The 15,376-nt window shown below is 47.4% G+C and overlaps 1 protein-coding gene across 1 annotated transcript in view; it reads left to right on the top strand.

The window, feature by feature from the left end:
• Positions 1 to 288: 288 nt before the first annotated feature.
• SERINC2 (serine incorporator 2) overlaps positions 289 to 15,376 on the top strand; it is a 61,704-nt gene continuing 46,616 nt past the window's right edge. Inside the window, exon 1 of the mRNA XM_068265492.1 lies at positions 289 to 422. Coding sequence (XP_068121593.1) covers positions 384 to 422 — 39 coding nt within the window. The 5' untranslated portion in view covers positions 289 to 383. The remainder of the gene's footprint in view (positions 423 to 15,376) is intronic.

The raw sequence follows: 15,376 nt of genomic DNA, 5'->3' as shown, positions 1-15,376 counted from the left end.
CATCTTTTTTCCCGCATGCGGAAAACATGCGGAAAATGTTAGTGAATGCTGAAAAAATGCGGAGTTTACCGCTGGCGGGAATTTAGCGCTAAAATTTTGCGGTACTTTTGGCTCTTTGAGAATAGAGCCCAAAGAGAGACAACTGAGACCCATGCAGAGGATTCGTGTACACTTGCACTGACTACACTGGGAAAAGATGAGAGCCAATCAGAGGGAACAGTTAGGAGCAACCCAAAGTTTCCGGAAACTGCTGCAGAGAGAGCAGAGCGGTTCCCTCTGTGTAAGGTGAGCCTGCTGGAGGGGGGAGGAGCGAGAATTTGTAGCTCGCCTCTCACAAGGCTCCGATTGCTGCTCAGACTGTGGCTGTGCTGTTTTCTCCAAACATGGGTGCCTGCCTGGGTGTGTGTTCCTTGCTGAGCTGTGTGAGTACTGCTAAGCCTCATTCTTCTCTGCTAGTTCAGCCTTTCTTTGTACTACGGGGCTAAGTTTGTATCAACTAAACTGGCGTATCTGTATCCCCAAGTAAATCAAGACGGTAGCAACAAGTCTGTGCTACACTTAATATATCCCATGTATTTTCCATAGTCTCTTCTCTAATGTATCCTTCTGTAAACAGATCAAGGAAAACAGTTTTTATCCAATATCGAGAATCTGAAGTTTATTACTTTTGTTTGAGTAAAAAAAAGTACTTGTATACTGACTCCTTTATGGGCATCAGGTTACTGATAAACATTGTCAATACCAAAACGCTCTCACTAATCTGCAGTTTTCCAGGTTTTGGTGGTGATTATTTTGTAAGATCATTTACTTTTTTTTTACTTTATTATTTTATTATTTGTGGGATAATTAAAGTATCATTTTCAATGTTTTATAAAGAGGGTGTTTGTTATTTGGTAATATCTCCCTCTGCGAAATTTTTATTTTCCCTTTTTTTTTTTTTTTTCATCAAAAAACTGCTGACTTGAGAGAGGTTGGACTTGTAAATCTTGTTTCAACTTAGTTGTGTTATTTTTAAGTCGGTGAATGTAAATTAGTAATGTGTTATCTGGAGCAACTGGATTCAATTTTGCTTTTACCCAGTTTTTGAGCTACAGAAACTAAAGGTGGGCATAAATCTAGCGATGATGGGCAGATTTGACCAAGAGACAGATCTGTCGGCCACCCATACACTGCAGGTCGATTCCCGATTGATTCAGCATGAAATCTTTTTGGGAATCGGCCAAGTCCATCACCTCCCCTCTGGTCCCTAGTGTATAAATGTGCCCCCGTGTGCGCATTTATACATTACCTATCCTATGTCACCCACTAAGTGGTATTCATCCTTCTTCAGAAACCCGCTCCTCCATTAGCGCTATACACGGCACCGGCGTATAGCGTCACACGTGCCACGTGCTATCCGGGGGAACAGCGACGGGTTTTTTCATTCGTCCCAATATTGCTCACTGCAACACCTGCGCACCCACCCGATCGATCACGATGGCCTGACATCTTGCAGCATGTCAGATTGTTACATGCAACCAATTCCCCAGAGAGGGATTGATTCCCCATACGCTGCACACAGATTTTTAATAGTTTTCACCATCGAACTGCAGTGCTGCTTTGTTTGATACAGTGCAACGCTATGGGCCATCGATCTACCTCTGTCTCTGATCAATTGCAATCTACTGTCTGATTGTAATTTTGAGTATTTTTTTCTGCAAATCAATCGAAATTATGATTGATGTTGCTTGTTGCGTTATAGATATCGATGTGTGTATGGACAGTTTAGTGGGAGCTGAATGTGCCAGTTCAACATTAACTGATTTAGGTACCGTACTTTCCGTCGTATAAGACACACCTTTTCTCTAAAAAAAAAAAATGGAGAGAAAAAGTACCTGCGTCTTATACGGCAAAGGCAGGGAATCCCTAACTTACAAACGCCGGCCGATGCAAACCGCCGACCCACCATCATCGGGGATTCCCTGCCTGTGTCCTGCTGTGGCTTTCTCGCCCCGCTTGTCTCTATTCCTTTCCCCCCTGTATGAGCAGTGGCTTACCTCCTCCATCATGGCTACGGCGATTGAAGACATCTGGCTTCTCTGTGTGGCTTCCTCTAGTGCCAGCGAAAGGTGTAATGGTTAAGGGCTCTGCCTCTGACACAGGAGACCAGAGTTCAAATCTCAGCTTTGTCTGTTCTGTAAGCCAGCACCTATTCAGTAGGAGACCTTAGGCAAGTCTTCCTAACACTGCTACTGCCTAGAGTGTGCCCTAGTGGCTGCAGCTCTGGTGCTTTGAGTCTGCCAGGAGAAAAGTGTGATATAAATGTTATTTGTCTTGTCTAATTTTTCTCTTGCATTGAGCATAAATGGTGCATGCTAGGCTAGTTACAGCTCCTTTCAGCTAGTAGTGTTGGTGGTATAATGGATATGTTAGTTACCTACCATACACTGAGACCTGGGTTCAAATCCCCGTCACGGTATGTAAGCTGGTTTTTGAAATACTGTAATTCCCTGGCAGATGAGACCCTCCTCCCTCCAGTAGGAGGGAGGAGGGAATAAGTAGAGGGGAGGGGGGTGGAGGAGCCCACAAGAGGCTAATTAAAATCACCCTAGCAGAGTGTGTAGCAGCTGTCCCTTAACTAATTAGTGTAGGCAGACAAGTGAGTCAAATGGTATAAGGACCTTGCTTGGAGGAGGGAGGGGGGGCGCCAGCATTGAGAGCAGTGTGTTTGGCAACAATGTGTCTGCTGACTGTGATGTAGAGGGTCAAAGTTTTGCTCAATAGAGCATTATGGGGCGAATCGAACTTACGGGAAAGTTCGCCTTTGGTAGGCGAACGCGAACCACCGAAGTTCGCCTGGAACCGTTCGCCGGCGAACCATTCGCGACATCTCTAGTCATCAATGATGCGTCATTAGAAGCCGCACAGAGAAGCCGAATGTCTTCAGTCGCTGCGGGTATGATGGAGGAAGTAGGCTGCTGCTACACAGAGGAAGGGGGCAGAGGCAAGCGGGGCAGGGGGGGGGGGGTGGGCAACGACAACCACAGCGAAACGCATGGGGGTGACAGGAGGACACTTGGGGGAGGTCATGTACAAGCAGGGCCGGCCTTTGACCTGAGCGACCGGTGCGATCGCTCAGGGTGCCGGCTTCCAGGGGGCGCTCCTGTCCCCTGGCCGAATGTTTTATTAAAGATTGCTCCCGCTCCGCCCCCTGGTGCCGCTGCTGGGGGTGAAGGGGACAAACATGTCCGTGCGCCGTGATGGAGGGGGGAGCCGCAGCGCGGGGAGGGCAGCCCGACCTCTCCCTCCCTTCCTCTCCCAGGGCTGCCCTCCGTGCTCCCCCCCTCAGACTGCAGCAGAGATAACTCACCTCCCTCGTTCCGATCGCCGGCGCCTCTCACTTGCAGTTGCCGCTGGTCTACTCTCTTCTACATAGTTACTGATGCACACTAAACTTCCTGTTAAGCACTAAACTTCCTGTTAAGCAGGAAGTTTAGTGTGCATCAGTAACTATGTAGAAGAGAGTAGACCAGCGGCAACTGCAAGTGAGAGGCGCCGGCGATCGGAACGAGGGAGGTGAGTTATCTCTGCTGCAGTCTGAGGGGGGGAGCACGGAGGGCAGCCCTGGGAGAGGAAGGGAGGGAGAGGTCGGGCTGCCCTCCCCGCGCTGCGGCTCCCCCCTCCACTATGAGGGGGGGCGGGCACCTACCTACCTACCTACCTTATACTGGGGGGGGCAGCTACCTATCTAACCTATCCTGGGGGGGCAGCTACCTATCTAACCTATACTGGGGGGCAGCTACCAATCTAACCTATACTGGGGGGCACCTACCTAATCTAACCTATACTGGGGGGCAGCTACCTATCTAACCTATACTGGGGGGCAGCTACCTATCTAACCTATACTGGGGGGCAGCTACCTATCTAACCTATACTGGGGGGCAGCTACCTATCTAACCTATACTGGGGGTCGGCTACCTATCTAACATATCCTGGGGGGCACCTACCTAATCTAACCTATACTGGGGGGCAGCTACCTATCTAACCTATCCTGGGGGGCACCTACCTAATCTAACCTATACTGGGGGGCAGCTACCTAATCTAACCTATACTGGGGGGAAGCTACCTATCTCACCTATCCTGGGGGATACCTACCTAATCTAACCTATACTGGGGGGCAGCTACCTATCTAACCTATACTGGGGGCGGCTACCTATCTAGCCAATACTGGGGACACCTACCTATACTGGGGGGCACCTACCTATCTAACCTATACTGGGGGCAGCTACCTATCTAACCTATACTGGGGGCAGCTACCTATCTAACCTATACTGGGGGCAGCTACCTATCTAACCTATACTGGGGGGAGCTACCTATCTAACCTATACTGGGGGGCAGCTACCTATCTAACCTATACTGGGGGGCAGCTACCTATCTAACCTATACTGGGGGGCAGCTACCTATCTAACCTATACTGGGGGGCAGCTACCTATCTAACCTATACTGGGGGGCAGCTACCTATCTAACCTATACTGGGGGCACCTACCTATCTAACCTATACTGGGGGCACCTACCTATCTAACCTATACTGGGGGCACCTACCTATCTAACCTATACTGGGGGCACCTACCTATCTAACCTATACTGGGGGCACCTACCTATCTAACCTATACTGGGGGGCAGCTACCTATCTAACCTATACTGGGGGGCAGCTACCTATCTAACCTATACTGGGGGGCAGCTACCTATCTAACCTATACTGGGGGGCAGCTACCTATCTAACCTATACTGGGGGGCAGCTACCTATCTAACCTATACTGGGGGGCAGCTACCTATCTAATCTATACTGGGGGCACCTACCTATCTAACCTATACTGGGGGCAGCTGCCTAACTAATCTATACTGGGGGCAGCTACCTAACTAATCTATACTGGGAGCATCTACCTATCTAACCTATATTGCAGGTACCTACCTATCTAACCTGTACTGGGGGCACCTACCTTTCTACCTACGCACTACTAAGCCCCCCCATTAGTGTATGTGTGTGGCGCGCTCACACGTGAAGAGGATGAATGGGGGGGGGGGCGCCAAAGTTTGGTTACGCTCAGGGCGCTGTGAAACCTAAGGCCGGCCCTGTGTACAAGACACTCCTGAAATATGGACGCACCAGGTTTAGTTTATATTTTTTTCCCTGTTTTTTTCCCTCTAAACCTGGGTGCGTCTTATATTCTGGAGCGTCTTGTGTGGCGAAAAATACCGTGACTATAGAAGGAGGTGGAAGGAGGGCACATTTTAATTTTACATCACGTCTAGTTATCTCTTGTACAATGTGAAGTACGTTATGCAACTAATTTATTCAACTATCTGTCACATCTGTTGGTAATAATAATCTTACAATAGAAAACAGAATGTAGAAATTTGCTTTGGCAGATAATAATATACAACGGTCACTATAACTTATATATTAAGTCTAGCATTTCTATATTTTCTACCAATGTCTGTTATTTTGTGTACACCATTATTATGTACCCATGTTTCAGTGTTCTCTCTAGAAATTTTTTCCAGCTGGGTGGCATGAAATAGTAGCCGGATGGCATGAAAAAATAGCCGAGTGGGGTGAGATGAGAGAATGCAGGGCCGGTGCTTCTGTGAGCAACTCTGCTTACAGCATAGCAGTAGGTGAGCCGAAGGCAGCCGGGTGCTCTCCAAAACTAGCCGGGTGGAGCACCCAGCTAAAAGAGCCTGGGAAGAACACTGTTTGTTTTACTCTGTACATCCCCATGGAAGATGATGGTGCTATGTAAACCAGTGATTCAGGGAAAGGACACAGGGCATATGGAGATCAGGAATGAGCTGAAAATGTTGTAGGTACATTGAAATGAAATTTAGCATGGCGTTAATCTGATTTTTAAGGCTAGGTTCACAGTGGGACATTGAAACGCAAAATTACAAAGCAGCAAAAATGTCTTAACGTACATTAAGGCTGCTTTCACAGTGAGACGTTACAGGCGCACGTTAGTGCAGCCTGTAACGCAGCCCACCGCACAGTAATGAAAAATCAATGGGCTGTTCACAGTGCCCACATTGCGTTACATTGTAACGCAGGACGTCAGTTGAATGTGCTGCATGCTATGGCGTTATGCGTTAGACTGTGCGCACATGCTCAGTAGTGTTGGAGGAGGAAGTCTCCCCCCCCCCCCCCTCCTCCTTGGCCAGCCACATGGCTAATTAATATTCACTGCACGGTGTGACATGCAGTGTTTACTTCCTGGAGCGCCGCTCTGTGCGGCGATTGGCTGGCAGGACTAGGGTTGCTACGGCTAGAAAATTCACGGTATGATAACCGTCAAAAAACAAGCGGCATCCCCCTATCCACTCTGATCGCCGAAGGCGATCAGAGTAAGCAGGAAATTCCGTTCAGAACGGGATTTTCTGCTGGGCTTCCCCGGTCGCCATGGCGACCGGGCGGAATGACGTCACCGACGTTCGGGACGTCAGAGGGAATCCCGATCCACCCCTCAGCGCGGCGGGTAGCGGCGAGCGGCGGCGATCGGAAACAGCACGCAGCTAGCAAAGTGCTAGCTGCGTGCAGTAAAAAAAAAAATTGTGAAAATCGGCCCAGCGGGGCCTGAGAAATCCTCCTACGCAGGTTACCCCGAGCTGAGCTTAGATAACCGGCAAGGAGGTTAATAGGACACACAGGCATGTCCTGTGTACAACGACATGTCTCTGTGTCCTTGTGCTGCAGCCGCCTGCCACTCCGGGAGGAAGCTAGCGGCGGGGGGAGCCTGTTGATGGATTGTAGAAGCCGCAGGTAAATAGAAGGCTAGTGACAAGCAGACTGTCGCTAGCCTGGTGGTATTTTGCTGGGGGTATAGCAGAGCGCGGTTGGGGGATCGGCTGCAGCACAATGACACGGGCATACAGGACAAGTCTGTGTGTCTTAAGATTTGAAAATGCCGCCTCGGGTTCTCTTTAAATACATGCAGGGTGCAGAAATCTGTTCTCCTTCCGTCAGTCAGGTCACTAATGACACAGGAGAGATCAAATTATGTGTTCTGCTGTGCTCAGTCAGATGAGAGGGCAATTTAAGTACATACAGGGTGCAGTTCTGTGTGTCATGTGGGGTGTTTCGGTAAACTGGGTATGGGAGAACATTGCGCTGAGTGCTGCTGGATGGGAAAGTAGTGCCGCTGAAAGCTATCAGGTGGGGAGGGAGATCTCCCCCTGGGTGCTGTTGATGTGGGTAAGGGGTTCATACTAGATGTCTCACACTGTGTGATGCTAGTGGACTGGGGGTAAACACTGGCTATTGGACAAGGGAGCATCTTCCTTTTGGGTTATATGGAGGGGGGTCTCACACTGTGTGATGCTGATGGGGAGATACTGGTGGACATGGGAATCTCAGACTATGGTAGGAGAGAAAAAAAAACCCCTCTATATATGTAGAGACACAGGACTCTCCCCTCACAAGCACACATAAAGAACAATAAAGAGAGCTAAGTGCTTCCACTGGCTCTCACCACATAGGGCTTGATTCACAAAAGAGTGCTAACTGTTAGCACGGCCGGTTTCGTGCGAATTTTCGCATCGCGCGTGATCGCGAATTTTCACGCGAAACGATAACGTTTTCGCACGCAAATGTGAATTTTTGCGCGAAAACGATATCGATTTCGCGGTAAGAACCGCGTTTGCGCACGAAAACATTATCGTTTCGTGCGAAAATTCGCGACCGCGCGCAATGCGAAAATTCGTGCGAAAACGGCCGTGCTAACAGCACTCTTTTGTGAATCAAGCCCTATGTCTGCAGTTTACACTGCAGCCGACTCCACAGACAGTATTTCATCCCTCACCATGACCTGCATGCGACCCTCCACTATGCTATAAATCACAGCTCACCACACTGCTCCGTCCCGCTGTCAGCTCCATGTACGACTCCAGTACATGTTTTTTCACTGTGCTATCAATCACAGCCTGCCGCACTGCTCCGTCCCCAGTCCCCGCTTCAAGCACTGAATTCCATGCAAACTAACATTCCTACTCAGCCAGTCAGTGATTCTGCACATCACGTCTCTACACAGCTCTCACACACAGCCATGAGCCTCTGCAGTTGCCGGCTAGCGCTATGGTCACGCCTCTTACCATGCGCTGAGCCAATGAGTCCACTTGCCGGGAAGTGCGAGATGAGAGCTCGTGTGCAGAGACAGCCGGACACTTGTCAGCGAACAAAGAGCGCAGCGGAAGTGGGAAAAAACGGTATTTCGTGAATGTGAATGGTATGATTACCGTGCACATTGAAACCGTGATATACCGGTATATCGCGGCAACCCTAGGCAGGACCACGTGATGCCGCATGCGTCCAAGAGTACGCATCACGGCATCACGGACGCCAGAGTGAGCTGCACAACGCGTCTCACTCTGACGTCCACATCTAATAGCACCAGGCGTTGCGTTAGGGGCACGTTATGCGACCATAACGTCCCCTAAAATGCAACGTCTTGGTGTGTAAGTAGCCTAAAGGGACCCTGAGTGATAAATAAAATAGAAGTTGGGGCTTCCTCCAGCCAATGAGGTGCTCCAGCATCCTCTTCTTCCTTCTCTTGGTCCCGCTGGTGGCTCCGGTAATCGGCGACTTTAGTTAAAGTCGCAAATGCGCACCCCTGTCGCATCATCGTGCTGGTCGCTGTAAGCCTCCTGTGTGGTTCAGTCTTTAGAGAACCGCGCATTTGCATGAGGCTTACAGCGACAGGTGCGCAGCGGTGGTGACTTCATCCGAAGTCGCCAATTACTGGAGGCGCTAGGGGGACCAGGAGAGGGAAGAAGAGGATGCCGGAGGACCTCGCAGCTGTTGGGGGCTGGAAGAAACCCTAGGTAAGTCCAAATTGTTTTTTTTTTTTGTTTTTTTTTTTTTTCCAATTCTTTATTGGACAATTTTTGCAGCAGAACATAATGACTACTGTACATATAACACGTACATCTAATGAACGAAGTATCATAACTTATAGAAGATAGGTTGACAAATGTAGGTAATGAAGCCATTATAATCAGTGCATTTGCATACCAAAATACAATGACGTGTCTCACATGTAGTGGTTTTCTGCTGTGTAGTAATGTCAGTATGTCAACCATTGACAAATTAGCAGCACAGTGGTTCTGTTTCATTACATTTACAGAGCAATTTGCTAAATTCAGATTTGGGGAAAACGTTATTAAATATGTTCAAGCCCTGTACTATAACCCACAGGCACGAGTTAGGACGGGGGGGGGGGGGGGGGTAGAATCTTTTCATTCTTTAACTTACACCGAGGGACGCGCCAGGGGTGCCCACTTTCACCTGTCCTCTTTGCACTTGCGGTGGAACCCCTGGCAGTGTCCCTTTGGTCTAACCATAGTATAGTGGGCTTACGTCTATCTAATATAGAAGAAAAGGTGTCACTGTACGCCGATGATTTATTACTTTATTTAGCAGATCCCTATGACTCTCTGTCATCGGCACTTGAGCTTATCTCTACTTTTGGACGATTTTCAGGCCTACAGATCAACTGGACTAAATCACTACTTTTACCCCTGGATCCTTTGCCTGAACATTCCACCATTGCCTCACCACTACAGGTAGTCACACAACTCGCCTATCTTGGAATTGAAATAACCTCGCAGGTGACTTCGTACTATGGTCTCAATGTGCTGCCGTTGCAGCATCAGATTAAAACTCGTGCTTGGAGTACACTGCCTCTATCACTAATAGGTAGAGCTAACTTGATTAAAATGTGTATATTACCACGCTTTCTATGTGTTTCGTAACACACCTGCTTCTGCTTCTTTTCTGCTATTAACAAGCTAATTTCTTTCTTTGGGCCTCATCGGCACCACGAATTGCTCCGTCTAGCCTCCAGCTACCTGTTGAACGGGGGGGGGGGGGGGGGGGGACTGGCCTTACCGAACTTCAAGTTGTACTATTGGGCAACAGTGGTTCATACAGTTTACTGGTGGTTTCAACAATCTACATATAATCCAGTGACAGTACTAGAAGCCACCCTTATTGGATCCTACATGGCACTATCTGCCCTCCCATATTGAGGACATAAGGCCATTCCCTCCCTGACAACCCCAATGAAAACCACAGCCCGGGTCTGGGAACTAGCTCAAAATTTTTCTCCTAAAAGATAATCAATGGTCCCCGCACACTCCCTTATGGAACAATGTGAGCCTAAAAGAATTTATCACAATCCCTGACCCCTCTGTATGGGCAACTAAAGGTATCTTCAAACTAAAAGATATTACGGGCGAGCAAGGACTCCTGTCATTTAATTTACTGAAAGCTCAATTCTCTCTCTCCCAATTCCATGTTTTTTAGGTATTTGCAGCTACGGCATGCGTTTGAGACACAATTCCATCCTACACCTTTATCTTTGCACTCTAGTGAAATGGAAAATCTACTGATGCATTCTGGCCTTACCGGAATCGTATCCCTATCGTATGATATATTTATTTCACATCCGCCTCAAGTTCCTAACAGAACTCTTGCAGCGTGGAATATAGATTTTCCGGACCTGTCATCTAAAGACTGGGAAGGAATAGTTGCAGACTTCCTCAAAGTTCCGATTGCAGCCAAACCCAAACTGAGTGCACTAAAATACCTATATAGGGTGTATTATACCCCTCAGAGATTATATCGGATGGGACTTGATGTTGATAATACATGCTGGAGATGCAAAGCAGAGGGGGCGGTATTTTTCCATATTTTCTGGGAATGTGGGGGGATTAAAACATTCTGGTCACAGGTACATGACATAATAGCAGAGATAATTGGCCCACAGGTTCCATTTACAGCTACTGCCATGCTACTTAATCATTTTGGGGATACTACTCTTGGGGATAAAAAGCAGTTCCTGGCAAAACTCTTACTATTTTACGCTAGGAGGGCAATTGCCCTTGCGTGGAAGAAGCCAGAAGCACCTTCTATTATGGAATTCAGGTCTGCTATTAACTCTGATTTACTTATCTATAAAAATGTATATCAAAACCGTGGTTCTATTAAAAAAATTCTACAAGGTATGGAGGAAATGGTTGAAAGCTTTTGATATTGATATTTGACCAATCGGTTAGGCCCTTATGCTACTTGGAGACATGTTGGATTTCTTCTAGATGAGCTGATGGGTGGGTGGGGATGGACTGATCCGAAGGGAAGTTGGGAAGACTGTGTGTGTGTGTGGGGGGGGGGGGGGGGGGAGGAGTTACCTGTAATATACAATGTTCTATATATGTTTTGTGTTTGTATTATCTGAAAAACTTTAATAAAAACAGATAATCCACTTAATGTATTCATCAGTCTAGCTTATTGAGACAGTTGTGCAAAAGTTAATTAGATATTGTCTTTCAAAACAATAGAGTATGATCAGATAGTGGGTTGATTTACTAATACTTTTTTTTTTCTTCAAATAATGATATGGCAGCATAAAGTGGTGAAGTTATAGTAGCAGCAGTTTAATAAGGGCTGGTTCACACAAGCGTTTGCGGGATGTTTGCCGCCAGCCACGACACTTGTTCAAGTGAATGGGCAGCGCCTGTACCGTTGTTTGCGGGAACTCCGTGTTCCTGAATTATTATAATAATTTTTTCCCCCTGTTGTTTTAGCTGACTCTGGAACCAACATATTGGCCTCAATTCCCTAAGCAGTTTAGACTAGTCTACTGATTGGTTTGGTCAGTTGCATCGAAGGGGAATTCACGAATACCAAATGTTTTAGACCTGTTTTTAGACCTGGTGTAAACCATTTGGTAATTAGGTGGGTAAAACAGGGGAAATGATCAAAAGATGCAATTCACAAACAAGTAGCTATGACTGACATCCTACTCCTCCGATGAGCTCTCCTCTGCATACAATAAAACTCCTGCATAATTAATTCAAAAGGTTCCATCCTCCCATCTAAAATACCTCACAGAATTACTTTACCGACAGAAATCAGCTGGTCTAATCTCTGTCAGAAAAAGTGGGCGTGGTTACTCCTTGTTTGCCTTTGTGAATTGTGTAATTACTGTATGTTAGACCAGGTCTAAAGCATTACACCAAACCATCAGTAGACTAAAAACCATCTGTAGACTAGTCTAAACTGCTTAGTGAACTGAGGCCACTTACCACCAAATCGCTGTGTCCCCCTGCTGCTGGAAATCAGGGCTGTGGAGTCGGTATAAAAATCATCTGGCTCCTCAGTTTATAAAACCTCTGACTCCAGGTACCCAAAATGACTCAGACTCCTTAGTCTAATACTTACTAGGGCAGTGAATTTGGTACAAACATCATCCAACTTCCAACTCCCCACCAGTTTATGAAACCACCGACTCCAGGCACCACATAGGAAAAATGAGAATCATTCTAAAATTTTAAAGTGTGCCAGAGCTGAAAAATTTTAAAGATTTTATACATACCTGAGGCTTCCTCCAGCCCCATCCGCTCTGATCGCTCCCACGCCGCCGTCCTCCGCTGCCCGCAGCTTCGGGAAGTGGGTCCCCGCACTTCCGTCAGTCGGAGCCAGTTTAACATGAGAAGTGCGCTGTTTGCGTATCTCTACAGCAGCTGCTTGAGAGATACGTATAGGGCGCACTTCTCCTGCGTAGACTGGAGCCGACTGACATCAGTGACGGCATGGGAGCGATCGGAGCGGATGGGGCTGGAGGATGCCTCAGGTATGTATAAAATCTTTTTATTTTTTCAGCTCTGAGTTCCTTTAAGGCTTCAACACAAACATAGTTTAGAGATAAAAGGCCCAATCCAATTCACTTTTTCTCCTGAGTTTTCTTCTATAATATATCATTTTTTTCATTTTCTGTTTAAAATAACTTTTCAGCACTCTGCAATTGAAAACGTGCTAAAAAGTAGGTGAAACAGTACTATCAAATTTATTAAAAGTATTTTCCTGCTTGCTGGTTGCTTAAAAGGCATTTTATGTAAAGGATGTGAAAATATAACCACGGAGAAAACTCTAGAGAAAAAGTGAATCTGGCCCAAAGGACTGAAAACCCTATTTCACCTTCTCAGATTTTTCATTGCTTCTAAAGCCCAATAGGGGACTATGTCATAACTCGGACATCCATGATATTTCATGCACCCGTTTCTGAGAAACTAGCTTTGGAAATGTCAGGGGATTGAGAGAGTCCACCAGCAAGCATGGAGTTGGTAGCAGAGTGGGTATTTCTCAGCTAGGGAGCAGCTTTCATTGTGTAGCACCTTCCTAAGGTGGCCATACACTGGTCGATTTGCCATCAGATTCGACCAACAGACAGATCCCTCTCTGATCGAATCTGATCAGAGAGGGATCGTATGGCCACCTTTACTGCAAACAGATTGTGAATCGATTTCAGCCTGAAACCGATCACAATCTGTGGAGCTGCCCCCGCATACATTACCTGTTCCGGCCGGCGCGAGTCCCCTGTCACCGCTGTCGTCTTCTCCGCTCCGGGCTCCAGAGCGTTCCTGCAGCTACTGAACTTCCTGTCCAGGGGAAGTTTAAACAGTAGAGGGCGCTCTACTGTTTAAACTTCCTGCTGGGACAGGAAGTTCTGTGTAGCTGCAGCCAGTCCGGAACCCAGCACGGAAAGAAGACAGCGGGGACTCACACCGGCCGGAACAGGTAATGTATACCCGCTGTATTGCGTCTGTCGGCGGAACGCTGCTATCGATCGTTCTGTCAGCGGTGTGCGCGGCGATTTCACAGCCGATTCGATCACGGGAAAATCGTTAGGTGTATGGGCCTCTTTAGTGGCCAGCACAGCAACTACAGTAGATTCTTATCTTTGTGAAACTCTTCTAAAGGGGCCCATACACCTAACGATTTTCCCGCCGATACACGGCCGATTCGATCACAGTGATCGAATCTGCTGTGAAATCGCCGCACACACTGCTGACAGAACGATCATTTTCTGTCCGAAATCGATCGTTCCCGTCGATCCGTCCGTGCGGAAGATTTTTCTCGATAGCCGGCGGGTCGGGAGTGCGTCGATATCGGCGTTCGAATGCCCGACTACCGACGCAATACAGCGGGTATACATTACCTGTTCCGGCCGGCGCGAGTCCCCACAGTCACCGCTGTCTTCTTTCCGCTCCAGGGCTGCGGCTACACAGAACTTCCTGTCCCGGCAGGAAGTTTAAACAGTAGAGCGCCCTCTAATGTTTAAACTTCCCCTGGACAGGAAGTTCAGTAGCTGCAGGAACGGTTTGGAGCCCGGAACGGAGAAGACCGTGGTGACCAGGGGACTCACGCCGGCCGGAACAGGTAATGTATGCAGGGGAGGGGAGGGGGGGGGGGGGGGCAGCAGCAGCTCCACAGATTGTGATCGGTTTCAGGCTGAAATTGAGCCACAATCTGTTTGCTGTAAAGGTAGCCATACGATCCCTCTCTGATCAGATTCGATCAGAGAGGAATCTATCTGTTGGTCGAATCTGATGGCAAATCGACGAGTGTATGGCCACCTTTAGCTGTAGTGCTGGTGACAAAGATTCCTTCTCCCAGGTGCAGGAGGTGGTAGAGATCAAAGGATCTGTGCTGACAGGACAAAGCTGGATTTTGCACTTTCCCAGCTCCTTTCCGATTTTCTCATGTGGGTGATGATAGTTTAGGGGGAGGAGCATGGACCACTTTCTGTCCATTAATATTGTCCTGTCCTCTCAACAGGAAACAGAACTACAAGGTGCCAGAAAAAAAAAGTGTATTGCTAATTAAGGCACATTTTAATTATCATACAGTGGGTTGCAAAAGTATTCGGCCCCCTTGAAGTTTTCCACATTTTGTCACATTACTGCCACAAACATGCATCAATTTTATTGGCATTCCACGTGAAAGACCAATACAAAGTGGTGTACACGTGAGAAGTGGATCGAAAATCATATATCATTCTAAACATTTTTTACAAATAAATAACTGCAAAGTGGGGTGTGCGTAATTATTCGGCCCCCTGAGTCAATACTTTGTAGAACCACCTTTTGCTGCAATTACAGCTGCCAGTCTTTTAGTATGTCTCTACCAGCTTTGCACATCTAGAAACTGAAATCATTGCCCATTCTTCTTTGCAAAACCGCTCCAACTCAGTCAGATTAGATGGACAGCGTTTGTGAACAGCAGTTTTCAGATCTTGCCACAGATTCTCGATTGGATTTAGGTCTGGACTTTGACTGGGCCATTCTAACACACAGATATGTTTTGTTTTAAACCATTCCATTGTTGCCCTGGCTTTATGTTTAGGGTCATTGTCCTGCTGGTAGGTGAACCTCCGCCCCATTCTCAAGTCTTTTGCAGTCTCCAAGAGGTTTTCTTCCAAGTTTGCCCTGTATTTGGCTCCATCCATCTTCCCATCAACTCTGACCAGCTTCCCTGTTCCTGCTGAAGAGATGCACCTCCAAGCAT

This window comes from Hyperolius riggenbachi, chromosome 2 (assembly GCF_040937935.1).
Source record: "Hyperolius riggenbachi isolate aHypRig1 chromosome 2, aHypRig1.pri, whole genome shotgun sequence".
NCBI lineage: Eukaryota > Metazoa > Chordata > Amphibia > Anura > Hyperoliidae > Hyperolius > Hyperolius riggenbachi.
Note: the sequence above shows the minus strand (reverse complement) of the source record. Positions and strands in the feature narration are given on the sequence as shown.